Here is a 22,645-nt window from a genome sequence, read left to right as displayed (position 1 = left end):
GGCGGGGCGAGGCCGGGCGGTGGAGGCCCAGGCCGCCCCGCCGCTCCTGCTTCTCCGTCCCGCGGCGGGGTGGGCGCCCCTCGCTTTGTCTCCAGCACCGTCCGCCGGGGCCGCTCACACGGATGCCAGATCCGGTAAGCAGCCGCTACCTTCCCCGGTCTGAGGAGCGCGGGCAGGGAGCTGGTGGGGCGCTCCCTCCCTCCCCGCCTCCATCCCGCTGACTTGCGCCAATGGTGCCTGCGGACAGAGCGAGAAGGCGGTGGCCCCGTGCCTTGCGCTGCCCCTTCTGGGGCCGGCGAGCCGTTGGAACCGGGACCGGTACGAGCCCCATCAGCTGCACTGCTTTGGAGAATGTCCCCGGTGCGCGATCGGTCTGGCCCGTCCCCGCCCCGGGCGTCGGGTGCTGCGATCCCGGAGGGCTGTTGAAAATCACCCTCCTCCGGACAGGGCGGAACTTTATGTGTGAACAGCCCCAGGCGGGGTGCGCGTTGGGGCGAGGAGGAGAGAGGGAGCAGCTCTTGGTGCGTGGATGCAGCGTGGGCATCATGGTGTGACTGGCGACTTCTGGGCGGGCGGGGAGCAGCGAGCCCCGGCTGGGTAAAGCTGCTGATTTCACTGCGTCTACAAAAATAGGTGATTATAACATGGTGGGAAGCAGAGATCGGAACGTTATGGTGTTTGAGAGAGAAATCAAACTTATAACAGTATTCTATTTTTAAGTAATTTCCATATACATGTGAAAGATTATCATAGGAACAGGAAGTGAAAGAATGTAAAATAAAGAAGAAACTGTGTCAGTTGGGCGTCTGTAACTCTCTCATAAGCTATTTCTGCTCATGTACCTCATCCTGACTTGTGTGGGATTTAAGGTGTCCCTCCAAAGTGCACTGAGGAACATAATTCACTTCTCTCGTGCATGGCTGCACTGTTTCGTTTCAGAACAGTGTCAAAAAATGTCTTCTGGGGGAATTCCTTTTGGTTTGGATTTTTTGTTGGTTTGGGTTTTTTTTGTTTTTTTTTTGTTTGTTTGTTTTTTTTAATTTAATATGCACAAGGTTCCGAATGCTTGTATGAGAAGTCATGGGCAGATAAAAGCCCCACCTTTTACTGAGAATGAAAGTGGTGCGATTATGAGGTCTCAGGTGGACTGTAGCTCCTCAGGCAAACACCAGGTTTGAGAAAGTTCTGTCTTCACAGAAATGAGTTCTCCTGACAGCATGCTAAAGTGGTAGACTGTCCAAAGTTGTAGTTAACATATATTTGATAAATTGCCTTAGACCATTTTGTCCTAGAAAATGGGGTGTAGACCTGTAACTTCATTAAATATTCCTAGGAGAATGGGGTCCAGGTTTGTTGTTGCAGATGTTACTGAGGTAACATATTGTGTTACTCTGTAACAGCTGGATTTTCTGATGTTTCTGCCTAGTATATTGCATGTCTAAATGCTAAAGGTATGAATAACTAAACCAAAGGCCAGCGTTGTCAAATCCAGGATTTCATAGATCACAGGAGAGCGTAGGCAGCATCATTTCCAAATGCTGTATAGTACTGTAGGCACAATTTATATATATATATATATATATATATATATATATATATATATATATATATATAAATTTTAAATAGCTGTAAGTGAATAGGGTTTTTTTTTGGTAGTATTATGTTTAAAAATAGTATTCAGTGTCTTGATCAATCCTGCAATCATTTAGAACTGATATTGCCACGGGAATACTGTAAAGGTATTTCTCATGTGGTTTTATGTGCATAAAGTATGCTCAAGGTCAGGCATTTCCTGGAAGTTAATAATCAAGCTGAGGAAAAGTATAGCTCAAGGTGAGGGCTGTCATGAAATCTTCAACTGCTGAGGGAGTAACAAGGTGACTTATGCATGAAGACTCTGAGTAAATGCTGTATAAAAATAAATATTTGATCTCTGTTTGCCAAACTTGTATGCATAGTGAGGTTTTTTTCTGTTCTTATTGGACTCCTGAGATTTTTTCTGTATCAAAGGTTACTTTTCCAGTTTGTATTCTGAAACTTAGTTTGCTGTCTTGTAATGAAAGTCTTTGTCTATATAATTATAATAAAAATGTAACATTTAGATTGCCATGCCACAAAACATATTTTCTGGTCATAGTTTCCATTATAAATAGAAGTCCATGAAAGAAAATTATCTTGCTCGTACAGTTCCTGAATGCTCTGTGTGTAGTGGCTTAATATTGTTGTTGCAGAGGCGTCACTCTTACAAAAATCCAGCATTTTAAATCTTACAGCAATGATGATAGATCATGGTAATGCTGTGAGTCAAGCACCTGCTCAGACACAACCCATTGCCTACCACTTCCTAGTGGCAGTTCTAGATGACTCACCGTTCAGCACACAACATAGGGAATTGCATTTAGGGAAGCTGTGGACTCATTACATAGTCACCTAGAAAGTATCTTCCTCTTTTGACATCTCTGAACTACTGTCAAAGGGCCTGCAGAGATGTCTAGCTCTCTTCACTGATACGGAAAGAAGCTTGGTTAGGCTGCAAAATCTCATACTGAAGGGAAAAGCAAATGATTTAGAAATAGTCTCAAAGGCAGTCCGCACATAGCTTCACTGGGCTGAATAGCTGCTTGGCCTGCAAGTGCATAAAATGTTAGCTACAAATCATTGTGCTCAGCTTTGTTATTCTGGATAATTCGGCTGACTTTCAAGCAGCCGTATGCGCTGACTGTGTGACAGTTAGTGCTGCTTTAAAATATGTGTCAATCTCAGCAAATGTACGAAAGAGAAATTAAATATTTTAACTATCCAAGTAGAAAAAATGGTTTAAAGCACGCTGTATTCTTCTCATAGATCCAGACATTCCTGTGTTTTTTTCCCCCATCTGCTCATAGGATGAGACATCCTGAATCATCTAGGATAGGACAGGAGATCAAAGACTTCATTATTAAATCAGCTAACTGTATTATCTAAATATAAGCATCATACTGCAGAAACATGCCAGATTAACTGGTAGTTATTTGTACTGGTTGACCACACTCCATCCTGTAGGTAATACCGCTATCAGATTTTTACCTGCACTTTGCTTACTTAACCATTAATGTACAAAATAATCAGAATCCATTGAACCAATGCCCAAAATTATTTTTTCTAGATTTGAGGCCACAGGACAAGCGTCATTCTTTATAGGCACTTTAAGAGATTTCAGATGTACTGTGAATTTGTATGTCAGAAATGTCAATTAAATTGAATTCCCCTTATTTTGTCACCTACTTTATGAACCACAAGAAGAAAGACAGAGTAGGAATTTGTCATCAGATAGAAACAAGAAATGATTGTTGCAACCAGTTACCCAATTAACAAGTGTCCTTATTAGAGGTTATAAAACTAACTAGCAAATATTGCCAGAAAAATCATTACCTAAGAATGGGAAGGTTCTTAACACTTTTATCCCAGTGGGACTTTTTGTCTGAGAGAAATAGGGCTACAGACAGAAAAATCTATGAAACCTGAGACTTTGCAAGGAATTATGCTTTTATTGTTTCTTGTAAGTCTGTGAAATGTTGCAGACCTCTGTGCTGATTATAACCTCTCATTTGTTTCCCTTAGCAACACAGCGTCTTGTCTTCATGGTTGAAGTCAGTTTCATCACTGATGTTATGTGTTGCAGGTATCCCCTTTTTCAGTGTTTCAGTTGAATCATTAAAGAATAAATTATATAACAGCAGCTATTTCTCTTTATTCTGGCCTCTTCAGGCTTATTGTGCCCTGGTAAACTAATTTTAGATGAGCAATTGTTGTGGATTTCATGAAGGAGGGAAATGGCACTGTTTTTCTACACCACGTCTAGAACATCCTTTTAGTGGGTCACTGGAAAGATGCTGTTCTGTGTTGCATAAGTATATTTCAGTGACTGCCTAAGAAGGCTGTTGCTTGTAATCCAAGACATTCTAACATTGGTGATACTTTATCCATTATATTAAAAAATGCTTTTCTGCTGAAACTGAATGGTGTTACCAAAAAGAGAGAGGGAAGGACTGTGTTTTGTTTTGACACAAGAAATTACAAGACAAAGAACTGTTGGCAGTCCACAGATGCATTTTTCAATGTTCAATATTTCCAGTCTTTTTTCCAGGACATTGTCTTAAAAGTGACTAATATCTTTGTAGATAGACCATATTAATCAATCTGGTATCAAGCCATCACCCATGTGTACAGCTCAGATACATAGGGTTATGTTGTAGTAGCACAAACATACTAGACTTCAAAATAGTCTGCATAAAAATGAATGAGAAAATAGGTGAAGGTCAGAGTTCTCCTGTGGTTTGAAGCAATGGGAAGAGCCTGTAGGTTCTACATTCACATTCTCTTTTGGGAATAAAAGTCAGGTTCTTGCATGTGCCATGTTGGATGTTGTCTGCATGTTGTAGTGGTTTATCAGAGCCTTAGCATATCCAAGAGCAATCTAATTTTATTGATGTAGCTTCTTAATGCAGTAATGTTTGTATCTGTTCCAAAAGAGAAACTGTCTCTAGAAAACAGCCAGTCAGTGATATTTAAGTAGCAACATTAACTAACTACAGTCATCCAAGTATTAGCACAACAATTTTAAGTCTTCAGATAATTATTCTAACTTTTTAAACTGTAGTAAAACAGACTCTTGTGTCACACACATTTTTCTTTACATGAAAATAAAGCTCAATTTTGTGATGTAAGATATTGCACTGAGTGGTACAACCATACAACCAAGACTTGGGTTTGGCAAGTCTGTGCACAGAAGATCTCCTCTGCACATGATTTTTCCCTTTCTCTACCCAAGGATGTGAATATGGTGCTGTCTGAATGCCACTGACACTGTCTGCAGAGACCTCTAGGCAGTGTGCTGGGAGGTGACTGGGACTGGTCCTTCACAGTAGGTGAGAAAGAGGATGTAACCTCAACCTGCTTCTAGGAGAGATGATTGTATAGCCCAGCAGCTGCCCCTGGGACCCTGGGAGGAGGGCTTGGCAATGCTGTTTCAATGGATCCATGGAGCTAAGGGTCAGTGTTAAATTATAGACCATTACTGAGACAGTCTTTTCTAGAGCCAAGCTTGGTAGTTTCTACTATGAAGAGCAACTTTTCCAATGAAAGGTGTGGGGTTGTCAGCAAGTGACTCCTTGCAATGTTTATTTTCATTGAAAAGCCATTTTGTTGGTTTTGGTTGATTAGGGGTTTTTTTCTGTGCACAAGAGAATGATCTTGCCATGACATTCAGTGCTTTGTTGTTGTTTTTTGTTTTTGTTGTTTTGTTTTGTTTTCAGGAGAGACTACTTACTATACTAGCTGAATCACTTACTGCAATGGTGAACAGCTGTTTCAAAAAAATGTGTTGACAGATGAACATGCTGTTTCTTTTTTGGAGAGAACCAACAGAAGGCAGTTTGCTACTTAGGCTGGGTTTTAGCATATTTTATACCAAACCCAAGTGGGTGTATAAATGATTCTGTGCTGTGCCAACACATGGCCTGGCATTTCAAAAAGAGATGAATGAGTTAGGTGCCTGTATTTCTAACCTATTTTTTCACCAAATTCATCTGAACATCCACTTCAAAGTACAGAAGTACTGGTGTCTGCACCATGGGTGACCTACTAACATGAAGCAGTTCTTTATCTTCATCTGGCAGTCATTGGATATGCATTATTTCAAATTTGTTGGGACAATTTAGGTTCATTATGCATAATTAAAAGGTATGTTTTGTACTTGCTAATTTGTCTGGTTTAGTGAGGCCTGACCCCTTTATGGTTTGAGACACTTTATGCTAGGTTTCTATAATTGCCACACTTCACAGTGCACTAAACCAGGGTATTTCTGTTTTAACTTCTTATTACAGTATTGAAGTAAGCTTTATTTCTAGATATACTGTAAGGATCCTGATTCCAATGGACCCAAGTGAATGATTTTGATGGGAACCCCATCTGGGCTTTCATTCCACCAAAATATCAAACAAAAGGGTATTTCTGAAATAATCCCCTATCAAAATATATGCAAATAATTAATCATTGCTAATGCCCCAAGTCCCTATTATTTTTAACAGAAGCTAAGTTTTGAATGAAAAATGTGAAAATGTGGAAAATTTTACCAGTGACCTCTTCGATGCGGCTTTCTAGCAAGACCGATAGTCAAAATATTGACAAAGGTTGCTGACGTGGCGACATTGTGCTATGACTACTTCTGCTGGGATTTTAAAATGTTTCAAAGGGAAACTAATGTTTTGAAGTGATTAATAACAATATTTCAGAGTAACAAATATCAATGTCTCAAAAATTTAGTAAAGCTGCAACAATGTTTCACAGTGGTTGCTACAATGTTTCCCCATGGCTGCAACAATGTTTCTCAGTAACTAGTGTTACAATGTGGAAACTAACGATTAATACTTACTTATCTTAGGCAACTCCTTGTTCATAAATCTAAAGAGGTCATTCAACATTTAAAAGCCTATCTGAAGAACTGAGGAAGGAAAAGCAGCCTTGAGATTACAATGATGAGTTGAAATTCAGTCCTCGTGCTCTGCAGACAACTAGTTTCTCAGAGGCACTGGTACTCTGAGCCCCTCTTTGAGGCTGTGTCATCTCTATAAGGTTTAAGCAACACGACTCCAGCTGGGGTACCACCAGTCACTGTGTTCATACTTTGGCAAAGCATGGTCCCGCTTGGCCTCATTGTCTCTTCTGGTACAGCTGTCTTGCATAGTCAGGTTATATTGGTGAAAGACTTATACTCAACAGACATTTCGGAGCCTGCCATAGGGGTGCATAGACTGACACAAGCTCTTCCTGCCCGGACTGTGATCTGGCTTCACACAAGGCATTACAAACACAAACTGTGTAACTTGAGTAGTTCATACTGCACTCGAGCTAATAAGCCTTGGTGTGCAACCATGAGCACCACCTTTCCCTTCTTCACAGAGCACAGTTACGTAGTTTGCAAACTTAGCTGGGCCATGGCTCTCAGACTCTGAACACAGACAGAGGGGCTCTTCTTTGTCCACATAAGTCCATTCTGGCAATTGTTTGAAACATACCAACATGTAGTGAACTATGAAGACATTATAGAATTTCTGATTAATTGTGATATCATACCTCTCAGAAAACCATGAGAGTTCATGTATGCATTCTCCAGATCTTCTCATACCATCTCTGTCTAATTAGCCTACTCTTGAGGTACTTGATATATATTGATATGCATATTCTATCTTCATGTACTACTATTTGCATATACTTTTAAGTTAAGATTGCTCTCTCTGCTATTGACTTGCCTGGTACGTGCACCATGCTTGTTAGCCTGAACAGAAAGAATGACTTTCAATGCCACTTAAAGTGCTGATTTTCTCACTTTGCTCTGTTTCTGTGACCTTTGATTTAATAAAGCTGGATTTTACAAAGGATTAATAAATAGTATAATAAGCTCAATGATACAGGAAAACAGGTGGGTTTTGAGGAAAAAATTGGATTTAGTGAGTAGTGCTACTACCAATGAAATAAAGTTTCCTAACTGTTGAATTGATGTTAAATTCTTATATTCTGATAACAACTGTCAGAAATTTAATCATTAGAAAAAGCTTGATTTGCATGCCAAATGTTCAAACATTTATTCTTAGTCAAATGTTACCTAAGTCCATCTAAGTTAGTTGGAATGCCTGAAGCTGTAAAGCAGAAAAATGCATCTTTACTCTTGGAATTTAGAGCACTTTACACTCTAATAGACTAAGATAGCTCCAAGCTAGCATTGCTACTTATCCCCTGTGGTTGGGGTTGGAGTGTAGTTTACTGTATTAGCATAACTATTTTGTATGTTTGAATATAATTAGTTTTAGTTACACAGAGAGGTTTGATACTTGAATTTCTCTTTGCTCTTGTAGATTGAAATGTAAGAGTATTTCCAGAAGGCAAAATGTCCCTCATCTGGACTGCACAATTCTTACAGGCACTGCACAAGCTCTTAGAGTACATTTTTCAAAGCTGGCTCATATCAATCTAGGACAGCACTGCCTTGGAAAGGGCCCAGTCTGTCTGTTTTGCTAGCTTCATGTTTATGCCTCTTCCCTCGCATTCTGAGTTTGAGAAGGAAGTAATTAATTTTAAAAGTCCATTTGATTTTAATTCGGATGACCTACAACCTGCCTTGAAGTCACTGGTGTCAACAAAGTGGAAGTGTGAAGAAGGATGGTGGGAGTGAGGGAAACCCCTTGGCAATATCATGGCCTTTGAGCAGCTGAAGGTGATTGTGAAGGATCATTATGCAGAGAGGCATTCCTGGGAACTGGCAGACATGACTCTGGTGGTGTTTTTAGTAAAGCTTGACTTTCTGCATTTTAATAATTTATAATTCTGTCCAGTGTGTCCACATGTTAAGGATAATATATTGGAGTGCAGTCATAAGACGCATTACCTTCTTTTTAGGATTTTTTTTCTTAATTATGCTGCCACCTATAATAGCTAATATATTTGAGCCTTAACAGACCTTTTTGTAAAGGTGATACAAATTCATCCTAGTAGTTCTTCTTTATTTGTAGTGTCTGTTTTTTAATGTGACCCTGAAGGCAAATTTTAAAAGTCTATTTCCTCTTTTATTTGCAGCAATTCTTCTGCTGAGCTCTTGCACTGTGACTTAACTTGTGCTCTCTGCAGAGCTGCTTCATCCTTTCAAAGCTCTGACACAATTTTGAGGAAGTGTGAGTTTCTTCTGTTACCAGATGTCTCTTCTTTAAAATACTTAGTGTCACACTTTTTTGTTGTTTATTTTTAATGTTTTGTCAGGTTAAAAAAAAGTCACCAAATTAACTTATATTTATAACTTAAATATTCTTAGACACAATCAAGGTGAGAAATCTTTGCAAGTAAAGAGTTCCACGATGTCTCCCTGTGCCAGTTCTATAGGCTTCTTTAACAAAGACCTCTTTGGGAATACTGGCCCACGTGAAAAACAGAACACCATTTAGTGACTTTTTTGTTTCCCACTTGCTGCACTAACATTTTTCTGCTTGCCTACTAGCTAGGCTGGAAGGTTTTCAAGGTGTGGTAATAGCTGAAAGAACCATATGATCCATATTACATCTCCTCCCTAGGGAAGCATCTGAAGAGCATTCTTTTAAAGGTCCATTTCCTCACTAGGTTTTAGAGAAAGTCCATAAGTGCGAAAGTACTTGAAAAGCAGTTTTCTTGCTCAAAAGTTCCTAATTGAAATAGCAAATTGCATAGAAATACATTCCTGCACCTTTTACTTTTGAACAATATTTTTTTAATAAAATCAGTTTGTCGTATTTGGATGAATACTTGAGACCAAAAACAACCTGTCATTCAGCTATTGTAGATCTCCAAGTTGCTTCTAGGAGAAATCACAAGTGACAGATAAGTGAGTGAATAAATGGTTTTAAAATATATACTTTTTTTTTTTTTCTAATCATTATTCCTGAGTCACACAGAGCATATGAAGTCTTTTCAAACTGAAGATTTTATTTCTGCTTAGAATATGAGCTGCAGGGGCAGAAGTCTAACATGAGCTCTGCCAAGCTTTAAGCCCTCTCTTTTTGTAGTCTGCCACATCTACAGCAGTCCAGCTTAAGATGGATTTCGGGTGGAACTAGCCATATGGCAGTATGTTTCTTCAAGTAGGCTAAAGCAAAAATATTTCATTATTTCAGTCCCATGGGGCCTTTTTACAGTTCATCAATAGGCACTGAATAGTCTTTCCTGCCAAGCTGATCTTACACCAGAGATCCATGTCTATAAAATTAAAATGTTTGGAGAATTGTTTCCATTAGCACTGCAGCCACAAATAACATTGATGTCTTGGGTATATAAGCCATGCTCCTTTTTTTGTCACAAATTGTGCAAGCATTTTGAATACCTTAATTTGAAAAAAGCAGGTCTTGAAATTGAATTTACAGACCTATGGTGTACCTCATGATGAGGAAAAAAAAAAACAAACCTTGAAGATGGAAAACACGGGTATAAAGTCAAGCAAGAATGTATTCACTGAATTTGGGAGGTCGTATATAAAAGCAGGGTAAGATTGAATTAATAAGGTGGAATGGGTGTGCCAGTAAGGGCTTTTATGAATAAAATGGGATGATTCTGATTATTCTAAAGAAAGTATTAAATGGATTTAGTGTCTACTTGCATTAATTGTTAAAATTAAAGACTGATCTAATAGATACTGTTAGTTTTTGGAAAAAAATGAAGATGATCCAGATACAGAAATCAATACTTGAGAAATGCAGCTGGTTATAAACACATTAGAGTTGCTTTTCTCTAAGCCAGAGTCCACTGGCCTCTAGAGAGAGGTGTGCTGAGAAAATATCTTTGCTGAACCCACCATTTATGCTTTTACAAAAGCGTAAATCATATTTATTGCAATAGATGAAGTGCCTTCAGCCTTCAAGATCAAATCTCTTTAGACTGAGTGCACAGAAGTGAAAAACCACATTAGGACCTTCGTTTTCATACTTCTAGTTTAATTTAAATAATTCATTTCCCTTTCAGGAGTTCGTTGGGATTTTTTTTTTTTTGCTGATGACCACAACAAGTCTAAATATTTGTCTATACTCTTTCAGAGCTGTGCAAGAAGCAATTACTGTCAGTTGATTCATCAGAGTTCATTGTATTTTGTGTTTTGTTGAAGTCAGCAAGCTGTGCGGGTGGGACGTGATGCTTGAAATATTCTCTCTGCTTCATGTTACTGATATGAATTTGTGTGCAAAGTTTTATTTCTAATTATAGGCTTAGCAGGAAGAACTATGCCAGATTCACACTGTTTATAAGAATGTTAATCAAAACATATGCTCAAGCAAGCACAGACTCTGTGGTTAGTTTTTGACCTGTGTTTTTCACTTAATGCTTGAAAGTTGATGGTGTTGGGTGGTTTGTTTGGGGGTTTGTTGTTGTTCTTGGGTTGTTTGTTTAAGTTGTTGTAAAAATAATTTGCTATACTGTGTTCTAATCTGCTGTGATAAAATTAGAACAGGCCAGCTAGTCCACAACTGTCCTGCAAGCCCCCATGCATTTCTGGTTTAGATTTTATTTCTGATAAATTTCAGGTTCTTATGAAATAAGTAAGTATTGTGATACTGAAGTAATGAGCAGGTGCAGGCATGCAAATTTACATGGCATTTGAATGCATTTCTAATCTGGATGATTTGTCATATTTTTTCCAGCACACAACCACAACTAATGTGTCTGTGTTCAAGTTTCCCCTGGGCTAATAATCCCTGAGAGAGCTGGCTGCCAGTCTTGAGCACTGGATTGATACTGCCCTTTGCATTCAGATGGAGACTTTGGAGGAAAAGAATGATCTCCCTGGTTTGCAGACAGAGAACAACATGGAACAACCATTTACTGTCAGCTCATTGGTATGTATTTCAAAGAAATGCTTTAGTGGCTTAGCACCCTCTCATTCAAATAGGAAACAATTTAAGAGAGCTGTTTAGCAGTGCTCGCTGTCAGCTACGAGGGCCTTTTCCTGCAGTTGCCAGTTCCTTACAAGTTCTGCCTGGTGGCTTAATTGGAATTTATTTTATTTCTATATACATATTTATGGGGTTTTGATTTGTTTTGGTGTTTTTAAGAAGTAGAAATGAACATTTTTAATAGAAAGAGTAAAAAATATAATCAAAATAAGAGGAAACAACTTGCAGTAACCACTTATTTAGCCCTTAACAGGGAGGTCATGTTTATAATCAGCAGCTATGCTGCTTCTTCAGTAGAGTTAGTTCTAACTCAGGCTTTATCTGCCTCATTTGAAACTGGAAATGAACATTTGAACTGAACTGTTGACTGACCAGGGGAACTTACTGGTTTTTGTTAGGTGAACTCTACCCTGCACTCGTATGCTATATATCATGTAATATGGGTCCGAGTATTCAGACCCTCCACCTAATTATTACAATAACTTTAGGCAAAACCTTATAGAATTTCATGTGTGGGGAATTCTAAAGAGAAGATACTTTGTGTTGCCTCTGATTGTTTCTACAGAGATATACTTAATTTTATCTTAATATTTTTTTCTGCCTTTTTTTTGTATTTGAAGATTTCAGGAGGGGGATAAGATAACTTCTTATTTGTAATTGCAATCACAATTTATTTGCAATTGAGAAACATGTTGGAATGTTTCAGCTCTGGCTAGCAGTGGGGAAATCAATGCCTATTTTGAGAAAAGAGGTGATTTCCCTTGAGTTTCTTGAATGAGATCACTTACTGAAAGTGAGACATAATAGCTAGTTCTCTTTGCTAATCTCTCTGTTCTTTTTCAGAGAAAGCTAGTAGCTATTCCTGACCATACAGACATCTCTGTGACCCCAGAAGAGAGAGTACGTGCCTTAAGCAAACTTGGCAGCAATATCACAATCAATGAAGATATCACTCCACGTCGCTATTTTAGATCTGGAGTAGAGATGGAGCGAATGGCATCAGTGTATATGGAGGAGGGGAACCTGGAGAATGCTTTTGTTTTCTATAATAAGTTCATAACGTAAGAAACCATTTGTAGTCATTACTGAGTAAACTGAAATGAAAAGTTGCACTGAAAACAGGGCACTTCTTTAGATTACGAGAAAAATGTTTAGTGTGTTCTTGCAGAATAGCTTTGATCTTTGGAGATCTTTACTCTAGACACAGTCTTTGTTAGGATTTCATCTCAGCTGTTAGTACAGTAGTCCTATCCATCTATTAATGCCAGGTGTGAACTGACCTAATATAGAGAGATTGAAGCTGACCCTACTGCACTAGCCTGTGAGCACTGTTTCTCACAGATTATTCTGTATCTATCATTATGTTGGTTAAATACAGTTCATGGCTTAAAAAGCAATATTTAGATAAGAATTCTGAGCATTTAATAGTTACACCCTATGAACTCTGCTGATGTTAAAGATGGTAGTATTGCACAGCACTTTATAAAACATGAAAAGATAGCTTTTTGTCTCTCTTTACTTCTCAAAAAGGACTAAGTATAATTTACCTTTTCTTACAGGAGTAAATGTAAAATCCACGATATGGATTGTGTTTATAGTCTCTCTATAAAAAGAGAGACTGGAAGGTGAACATCGCACAAATTCCTGGAAGAATGATAGCAATTGTGTGTTCCAAACTCTTTGCAGCTGAGTGTTGCCATAATTTAGATGACTGACTAGGTTAATACTGCAGTTAGCTGTGCAGCTTGGTCTGCCTTAATGGTAGTCAGTGCTGCATTCTGGACTTCCCATTTGAGATTCAGCATTTCAGCTGATCAAGACAGTAGAAACAGGAATTGTTAACAGTGGCTAGGGTGGAAGGTGTTTTTGAGGGCTATGTTTAGGTGCTGGCTGCTAGTTTAGTCCTCTTTTCAACGCAACCCTCTAGTAATGAAAGCCAAAATATATTCAGATGTAGAAGATAATCTCCTGTCATTACCTTATGTGTTCCATACAAATCTATATAAGAATTTAAGTGTTATCTTAAACAAATGTGCAAAACTGTGCTTCAAGTCATCTGGAATCCAGTGTTTAATAGTTATGTGAAACTGATCTTTCTGTCAACATAAAAGCTAATGTGGATATTCCTCTGGCTACTGAGGTGAACACATGCATGTTTAATTTTCTAGGTTGTTTGTAGAAAAGCTGCCCAGTCACCGAGACTATCACCAATGTGCAGTGCCAGAAAAACAAGATATTATCAAGGTAGGGTTATGGTTTCCTGGCCTTTAAGAAATGTCTCCCCCAGAGTCCCTCTATTCTTTCCTAGCACTCCTTTTCCTCCAGTACACATATACACACATGGCAGCCAGCACAGCTTGAATTTCTGATATGTTTCTCCACTAGTCATTCATGTTTTATTTTGGTTTAATAACTTGATCATCACAGGAAATTAAATTATCATTCTAGAAGGTGAATTTGAACTGTCTCTGAATAAGTTGGTAGATGGTTGGAAACCTGGGTATATCTGTTTCTGGAAGTTCACATGTTAAAAATACACTATTTTAACAGTACTTAGAATTTTAGTCTGGTCCCAGTTATCTGAGTGGCTAAGGGTCCAAAGTGACTATTGCAAACAGAGAGAAAGAGAGATGTGTGGCATTACTGGTGTCTGTGCAGTATTTGCTTACCCTTTTAAATAATCAATGTATGTTTTCGGTGTCTTTATTACCAAATAAGTATTTACTTAGTTTTTACCAGATTTTTTTCCTCCACTTATATACAAAATAGTTTTGGTTTTGGGGTTTTTTGGAGGTGTTTTTTTTTTTTTTTTTTTTTTTTGGGGGGGGGGTGGGGGTGGTGATGGTGTTTTTCCTAAAAGAGAAATTTCAAATACAGCCTTATACTGAGCTTAAAACCTCTGGAATTGCCCAATGACAGTTGTTAAAATAAGCATAAGTGTACCTTGCTTCATGCTTCCATATTTGCAGCTTTCTTTACTGTTAAAGCTGAATAATGTTATATACAAAGCCAAAATGCTTCATGTCAAATTTTTGACTATGGCCCACAATCTAGGAAACATCTGTGTTGAGAAAGGGTATCTAACGTGCTCTCTCCTGTGACACTCAGTAGGATTAAGCACATGGTCTCTTTCCCCGCTTTGCCTATCACCTCTAAATTGTTTTGTAGTAACCTCTGCAGCAGTAGAAAACATTTGGCATTGTTTTTGTTTTACAAAAATATTGTTTTGTCTCCCGGGGCTGTCACAGGAAGCTGCATGTGTAGCTCTCCCTGCAAATAAACACTTTTTCCCACCTGAAAGTGGGTGTATTCAGTCATATTTCTGTTCGGAGAGTCCCAGAAAAAAATGTGATGAGCCAACCTGAAACACTGAAAATTGGACCACTCTTTTTAAAATAAATTACATGAACAATAAAATGTTAGTCATCGCACACCTATTAAATAAAACAGAGATAATAGATTGCTAGAAAAAGGACTAATATTTCCTTGAGATAAGAAGTATTCATGTCACTCCTTTCACTGACATAAATTAATAGAGCTTTATTGAAATGAGTGTACTATGAAAGTTTTATAAGCTGGTGATTTAGTGTATATTTCTTTCATTTCTGAGAGAAGAGCAGTATTCTTGTTGTTGTTGTTTTGTATTTTTTGAAATCTCTACTAGAGTTGAATTTGTTTTCTAGGTGATCTTATAGAAAGTGTAAAATAAACTTATCTATCTTTCTCCCCCACCCCAAAGAAATTGAAGGAGGTTGCATTTCCTCGGACAGATGAGTTGAAAAGAGATCTTTTAAAAAAATATAACTTAGAATATCAAGAATACTTGCAAAACAAAGTAAGTTTTATATGGTTATTAAATCTTTTATATGAGTATTTTTTCTGTCATATAAGTCATCTTAAAAATGCCAGTTCTACAAAAAGGTAATTATTTCATGGACTACTTAGGGTGACTTTTCACTTCCTCTCAGAATCTAATTGGTCGGTCATTTGAAAATAAGTAATGCAAGTATGTGTTTGGAAATGTAAGTGCTGTGATATTTAGATAACAGCCTATGAATATCTGAGTAGTCTTGCATACACTCCAATTTTATTTTATAAAGAGGATAGTGTTCAGACAGATGAGTATGTGGAAAAAGTCTCTTGGCTCTGAATGTGCTTCAGTTTGAATTTATCCTGTTTGAGTCTTTGACAGGTACTCTAAGTACCTCCATCTTGTGTGTTGAGATCACTGAAAACAGGATCTGTAGTGTTAAAAACTTGTTTTGGGAAAAGACATCTTTTTCTTTCCTTCCCTTAGATTTAACCTAGGGAATCATGGGGAGGTAAAAACCAAAATGCACTCCATGCTCTCCGTATTCCTGTCACCGAGTGGTTTGAGGCTCTCTTTCCTGCTCTATCTTGTTTATGACATTTAAGAAATGACTTTGCTCTGCTTTTTTTTCATTTGCTTCTGGAGATGCTTGATGCTCTGCTTTAACAGGAAGCAGGGAGGGCTCTCAAAACCTCATGTCTCCTGTGCAGTTTGGGGAACAGCAGCTGGCTGGGTGGCAAGGGCGCATAGACCAGAGCAGAGAGGGCACCTCATGTGTCTGGGGCTGGGGACACACTGCACCAAAGCCAGCTTAAGCAACCCAGGGAAAGCTGAGGAAAGAAAGTAGCAGAAAGTTGACAAACCTATCCAAACAGCAGCAACAAGCAACATATCCAGATAACAAAATGGATTGTGAAATCTACCCAGAAAACCCATGTACTCGTGAATCTGTTGTTGCACTGAAAATTGCAAGGGCTTGCATTTGTGTGTAGTTTCTTTACCATCCATGTTCTGCAAAGTCTTTTTCTAATGATTTTATTATAATGGGCAAATGAGGCCAGTGTTATCACTACCAAAGTAAAACAGAACACCACAAGTATGCAGATTGAAATTCCTTACTTACTGTATTTCCTTCCATATCATACTGCTTTTGGGGATACAGTTGTATTTGCTGGTTCAGCAAACAGGTTCAAATAGACTTACTTTTTAATGACAGGATTACTTTGCTTCTTTCTCTTCCTTTTTTGTAGATTTTTTTAGTGTTCTGAGGATGTCACTATTTTGCATGTTTTCCAGAACAAATGTAAAACTGAATTTCTGAAGAAATTAGAGCATCAAAAGCTAATAGAGGCAGAGAAGAAACGAATTGCACATATGCGGCAACAGCAGCTTGAATCAGAACAGTTTCAGTTCTTTGAGGATCAACTTAAGAAGCAAGAACTAGCTCGAGATCAGAAAACCAAAGAGAGCATGGTTATGTCTGAACAGATAGATGGAAATATGCTATCTTGTATTTCTGTACCAGATAACAGTCCCTTATCTACTGCACTGCTTGAGAAAAAAGAGAGGAGTGGCACATCTGGCTGCACTGGACATTCACCTCCAGTAAACCAGGTCTTAAAGCCAGAGGCTACTCTAAGTGCTGTTCAGAGTAAGTTCATAGATTTTTTTTTTTCTTTAATCTGCTTCTTTGCTAGTTATAGCAGCCCATATATTACGTATGCATATGAATTTATTCACTGTGAGCGTGTCTGTAATGAAACAGGCGTGAACATGTTGACATACACACACCAGTTCCATATATTTTTCTCCATTTTAAGAGAGGAGATTAGCTATATAGTTTCACATCTTCCAGTTGAGTGCCAGTAGCTGGATCTAGAGACTGAGCCTCGGTGTCTGAATTTTGCCATGGATTTCAAAGGAAAAGAAGCAGAACCTGTGGTGGTTCACCCTGGAAAGCCCTGGCCTGGGAAATGGTATCTGCTCACTCTCTCTCCAGGGGTAGGTTTGTGAGCTTGTCTTATGGGCTGGTGACTTCAACTTAGGGTGAAGCGCTTGTGCTGGAGATTTAGTCTCATTAGAAATCTGTAATGTCATAAGCATAATTCTTTAACTTTTAATAATTTCCTGTAACCGTGCATATTTCCTTATTTTAGGGAACTTCACTGTGCAAATGACCTTTTATCTCTCTCTCTCTCTTTGTTTTGTTCTGTTTTATTTTGTTGTTGTTAGCTCAATTAGCTGAAGCACTCAGAGGAGTCATTTTGCCCAGGGATCTCTGTCACGAATTTCTGCTGCTAGCAGAGCCAAATACAGTAAGAGGAATAGAGACATGTGGAATTCTCTGTGGAAAACTGGTACAGTTTAACTCTCACACTTTCATGGGGAAAATATATTCAATAGTGAAGTATTTTCCTGTAACATATTGACTTCAGAGCAAAAGCAGATCTAAACTATTAGTCTTTAATGTAATTAACTTCATATTTTAACCTGAGTGGTCACTTCAGCAGTGTGGGCTTGCCTTATTTGGCAAACATCTGATCAAAATATACTGCTGTTGTTATAAAATGTAGCAAGTTTTTCAGCACGCTTTACAATACAGGCTTTTTCAAGTACTTTCTCTGGCATTCATCTAAGGTAAGCGAGGTTTAGTTACAGGACAATGAAATATAAAGACTGTTAGAATCTACTGGAGTCATCAAATTTATAATGGCTGTCCTGCTGATGGGCTGACATCTTTCAGATTCTGATTGAGTATTTATTCATTAGTTAATTTGTTCCACTGTATGTCAATGTTTGTTTTACAGACACATAATGAATTTACTATTACCCATGTAATAGTGCCAAAGCAATCTTCAGGACCAGACTACTGCGACATGGAGAATGTGGAAGAATTATTTGGTATTCAGGATCAGTACAATCTCCTCACTTTGGGTTGGATCCATGTATGTATGACTCAGATTCTGGCTTTTCTCTATGAACACTATACACTATGTGAAAAAAAAAAATTGGAATAACAAACTAAAGAAATAACTGGAACAATCCAAATTAATTTGCTCACTTATTCTAATTGTAGTGATGTAAATGAGTGCTAATGTTCTCCCATAGATGAGTATTTCTTAATGAAGTTGAGGCATCCTGTTGACACAATGGACCTGCTTTTGCCAGTGCAACTTTCGTTTATATTTATTTAGGTGTATTTTATTATTTTTAATGTTTTTTTTCTGCTATATTCAAAATTGCAGGGAGGACGTTGTGTCATTTAAACTTTATATTAATTTCACTCTTAGGGATTTTGCACAGTCAAGTCATTTCCCTTTGTGTTGTGCTTTTTCATTACACCCTTTCCCCTTCCATGACCAGAAAATTGCTTGTACATCTGGTTGTTAATGTGCCTCCATAAACCTCATACAGAAAAGCCACCCTAACAATGCAGAATCTGGGTTAATACAAACTTAAGAAACCAACCTGGGGAAATACTGATACTTTCATTTGTTACAAATTATTGTTCCTTGAATGTATGTGGACCTTGATTTCTAAGAAATATTTCATGATGTTGAGTTTTCCCTTTCTTTTTGTAGACACATCCAACACAAACTGCATTCTTATCCAGTGTTGATCTTCATACTCATTGTTCTTATCAGCTAATGTTGCCAGAGGCCATTGCAATTGTTTGTTCACCAAAGCATAATGAGTGAGTTCTGATTTTTCTAAGTAATATTTAGATATTTTCCCCTGCTCCTTATCTTAAAATTTGATCAAATGCAAACAGCACATGTCCGCTGGGATGTAAGGCAGGTATGTTATGTTATATTGTGAGTTTGTTTTCTTTAAGTTGTTTAGACTTACATTCCAGTCAGTCTATATGCACAGTATTGTTTCTGGCTTTTGGCTTCTCCCTCCTAGCCCCAGGTTTTAAAGTTTGTTTTTATATTCTGCTGAACTGATTACTAATGACAGGAGCTGTTCTCCTGGAGACCTCATCGCCAGTGCCCTACCACAGACCTATCCTTATTCTGTCTGATGAAGGAAGTGAAGGGATTAGATATATTAGTCTATGATTATAAGAAAATTGCAGTTTGGGGAGTAGAGGGATAAAGATCACTTTTTGATAATAAGGTCCTAATTTTGTATTTCATTAAAAACAAACAATAAGTATCTGGAAAAATGTGGGACTGTGTAACAATTAATATGAAGGTTTGTGATGGAACAGGCTGCCCAGAGAGGGTGTGAAGTCTACATCCTTAGAGCTATTCAAAACCTGGCTGGACATGATCCTAGGCACCCTGCTCAAAATTATTCTGCTGTAGCAGAGAGGGTTGGACTTGGAAGAAACTTGAAGATTTTTCTAACCTTTGTTTCGTAACTCTGCTTTTTGTGCTTGGATTTTCAAGGCCGCAGGGCACATTTCTGTAGCCTTTCTTCCTGTCTTTCTGCCCCCATAGATGACATCTATGAATCCTGTTCTGGTTATAACTTCCTACATGGCCCATTCAGGTAGCAGAGCTGTAAATACAGATTGAATGGCAACCACACAAGCACTAGGCTTTGCAACTCTGAGAAGGTCTGCATACCCTTTCAAACCATGGGTCTTCCAAACTTCTTTCACAGTTTATGCTGATACCCTGCAGCCAGTTCTAAACTGTTACTCCTATCATCTGTAACATTTATTAATCAGGTGCTGTCCCGCAGTTATTAGCTATTAAGGTTCTTTACAGAAGGGTGGATTTTCTAATGTTTTATTCAATACTGAAAGTGTTAGCTCGTATATATGCAGCAGTGCATTATCTAGTGCTTTGTATTACTTCATTACCTACAAGACTGTGGAGGATGTTTACTCTTATTAGTCATTTAAACAGCTAGCTTAAAGGCTGTTGTCTTTTAAGTTGCCCCTCTAAAGTTCAAGTGATTGAAATGCAAGCCGGAACACCTAAGTTTCTGTTTCATATCTTTTCCTGTGTGAACTAGCCCCAGCCTCCTACTGTGCTAACCTGCCTAATGGGAACAACACCCAGTACCGTGTTTGGGGTTTTGTTGTTGTTGTTTTTGTTGTGTTTTGTTGGTTTTTGTTGTTGTTTTTGTGGGGTTTTGTGAGTTTTTGTTGTTGCTGTTGTTGTTTCAGTTTCTTGATTTGGTTTGGATTTTTCTTCCCCTTTCCTTCCCCTCATAATCTCTTCTTTGACATGAGTACAACTCCCCTTGATTTCAAATACCTTTAAGAATCCAACTCAGCCTTGGCTTCTGTGTATCGACGGTTACTGAGTACCATTCTGTTGTCATGTTAAGTTAAGCAATTTGTAGCAAAACCTTGGATTTGCAGTATGTGACAGGAGTTTTATTTTTCGCTTTCCAGCACTGGCATCTTCAGACTTACTACTGCTGGCATGCTAGAAGTTTCTGCTTGTAAAAAGAAGGGATTTCATCCACATACAAAGGATCCTAGGTTATTTAATGTAAGTATATAATCCAACATGGTTTTCACTATTCAAATTCTTGCCCATGGTTCTGCTGCAAGCAGAAATTATACATGCTTCAGATCAGATTTCTTTATAATTTTTCTCCCCCTGGTTAATAATTCATTACCTTTGCTTCACTGACCAAAGTAGACACCAAGTGTCTATTTAAGCAGTCAGTAGAAACCATGAGAAGAGTGTTACACACTGCCATTCAAGTGGTGGCTAACCAGAGGCAGTTGCCATCAGTCAGCACTTCTACCTGCTTTCAGAAGAAGCAAAAGCCACAGTTTCAAACAGGAGTTATTCCTGAGCTCTTCAGTTTTTAAACAAATACTACAGTTGTGGAGATGAACTGAATTGTCCCAGCAGAACATCCCAGTTGCTAAAAAGTGCAGCTAGAAGTAGATTAAGCCCACTTTCTTTCATTGCCTATAATTTTCTCCTGGCTCCTCGTAAGCCTTTCTCAGTAACTACCATATCCTTTGATGTTTCAATAGCATAGTATGCTATATGAATGGCTGACTAGTGTAGTCATTCAGGATTATCAGATATGTCACTGTTATCTGAAAGACAACAATGTTCACCTTTGAATAATTAAGATATTTTTTTTAATGGGGCTCATTTCAAATATAGAGCATCTCATATAGCTCAAAATTAAGTTATCAAATGCAGAGAAATAATGCTGAAAGACATTGACATTCTTAGATCCCAACAACAAATTTTCAATATTACTCCTCAAAGGACAGAGAGGTTGAGGTTCTTCATTTTTTTCTTTTATCATTGACTGTAGGGATAAAGAGAAGGTAGCCTGACTCTGAAAAATGTTCTTCTCCACAGACCCAGTACAAGCTGTTAATTGATTGTGATTGTGTCTAAAGACACAATTTAGTTCTAAAGGCTTAAAAAAAAATCATCTATAATGTAGGCAGGCACATCTGAAGCCACTGCAGGATCAGATGATAGTACACATCTTCCTTCCCCATTTCAGGGGAAGAATGTTGTGATACATAAAGGATAGCACAGAACTATAACCTGTTTCACAGGCTAAGCACTAAACAATAACCTCTTTAGGAATTAATTTCTGATTGCTTGTTGTAGTTCTTGCTTTATTCAGCAGTATAGACCTGTGGTGATCAGCTTTGCCTGTGAACAGGCACAGTGACAGTTACAATCAAAGTTCGATAGACAGGCATAGCATCAAACAGGCTCAGAAAATTAAAAGGAAACAATAGCCCTCATATGCTATATTACTGAAACTGATTTCCGTGAGTAATGCGTTGACTTCTTCTGCAGCTATGTACCCACGTGGTCGGGAAAGACATAAAGATAATTGTGCTGGATCTGAGGTGATATGGATGGATTATAGTGATGTTACTATACAAATGACCAAAACAGAAAAGTGGATTCCCGGTTTTCCTACATTTTCAGAAATGACTTTTATATTTATACATTTTAGATTGAATGGTTTGATATTTATTGCTCTAGCCTGTTTTGGAGTTATTTTGTTGCTCTGTCAAGGTGGAGTTCAGTGGCATTACCCCTGAATTTGTAAACAAATATCACCTATAAAACACAACAATAAAATGTACTTCAAACAACAGTAATTGTGAAATAAGTAATGTTTCTTTTTGTCACTTGTTGGCATTAATCGCTTTCTTAGAATTAGGGAGTTTTAACAGCAGTTGGCTTTTTGTGACTTCTGGCTATATACATCTCTTCACTACTTCAGTGAATTTACATTATATGTAGTAGAGGCAAATACATCAGTTTGGGTGTTGCTGTTTTGTTGGAGTTTTTCTTAGCCTTTTCCCCATTCTATCCCTGTATATCTCAAGTTCTGATTAAGTTACTGAGCAAAAAAAAAAGGAAAACTCAAATCCTTACCTGAGAGCTGCTCCTCATCACAAATAGCAGAGATGCATCAGAGTGTCTTGGATAAA

General features: G+C 38.1%; 1 protein-coding gene across 1 annotated transcript; it reads left to right on the top strand.

The window, feature by feature from the left end:
* The first annotated feature begins 4 nt into the window (after positions 1–4).
* On the top strand, positions 5–22,305 carry STAMBPL1 (STAM binding protein like 1). The gene is made up of 11 exons (XM_065843888.2): positions 5–134; positions 11,187–11,381; positions 12,282–12,499; positions 13,607–13,682; positions 15,178–15,273; positions 16,546–16,900; positions 17,482–17,606; positions 18,057–18,194; positions 18,831–18,943; positions 20,603–20,702; positions 21,999–22,305. The coding sequence occupies exons 2-11, from the start codon at positions 11,298–11,300 to the stop codon at positions 22,053–22,055; spliced, it is 1,362 nt and encodes a 453-aa protein (XP_065699960.1). The 5' UTR covers positions 5–134; positions 11,187–11,297; the 3' UTR covers positions 22,056–22,305.
* The last annotated feature ends 340 nt before the right edge of the window (positions 22,306–22,645 follow it).

The sequence above is a fragment of the Patagioenas fasciata genome, chromosome 8, assembly GCF_037038585.1.
Source record: "Patagioenas fasciata isolate bPatFas1 chromosome 8, bPatFas1.hap1, whole genome shotgun sequence".
NCBI lineage: Eukaryota > Metazoa > Chordata > Aves > Columbiformes > Columbidae > Patagioenas > Patagioenas fasciata.
The sequence above is the reverse complement of the archived record's forward strand: the minus strand, read 5'-3'. Positions and strand labels throughout refer to the sequence as shown.

Coding starts and splice junctions, on each gene's coding strand:
- STAMBPL1 (XM_065843888.2), top strand. CDS start 11,298: ATGGAGACTTTGGAGGAAAAGAATGATCTCCCTGGTTTGCAGACAGAG. Junction 18,944..20,602: donor TGTTCACCAAAGCATAATGA/GTGAGTTCTGAT, acceptor TTCGCTTTCCAG/CACTGGCATCTTCAGACTTA. Junction 20,703..21,998: donor AGGATCCTAGGTTATTTAAT/GTAAGTATATAA, acceptor CTTCTTCTGCAG/CTATGTACCCACGTGGTCGG.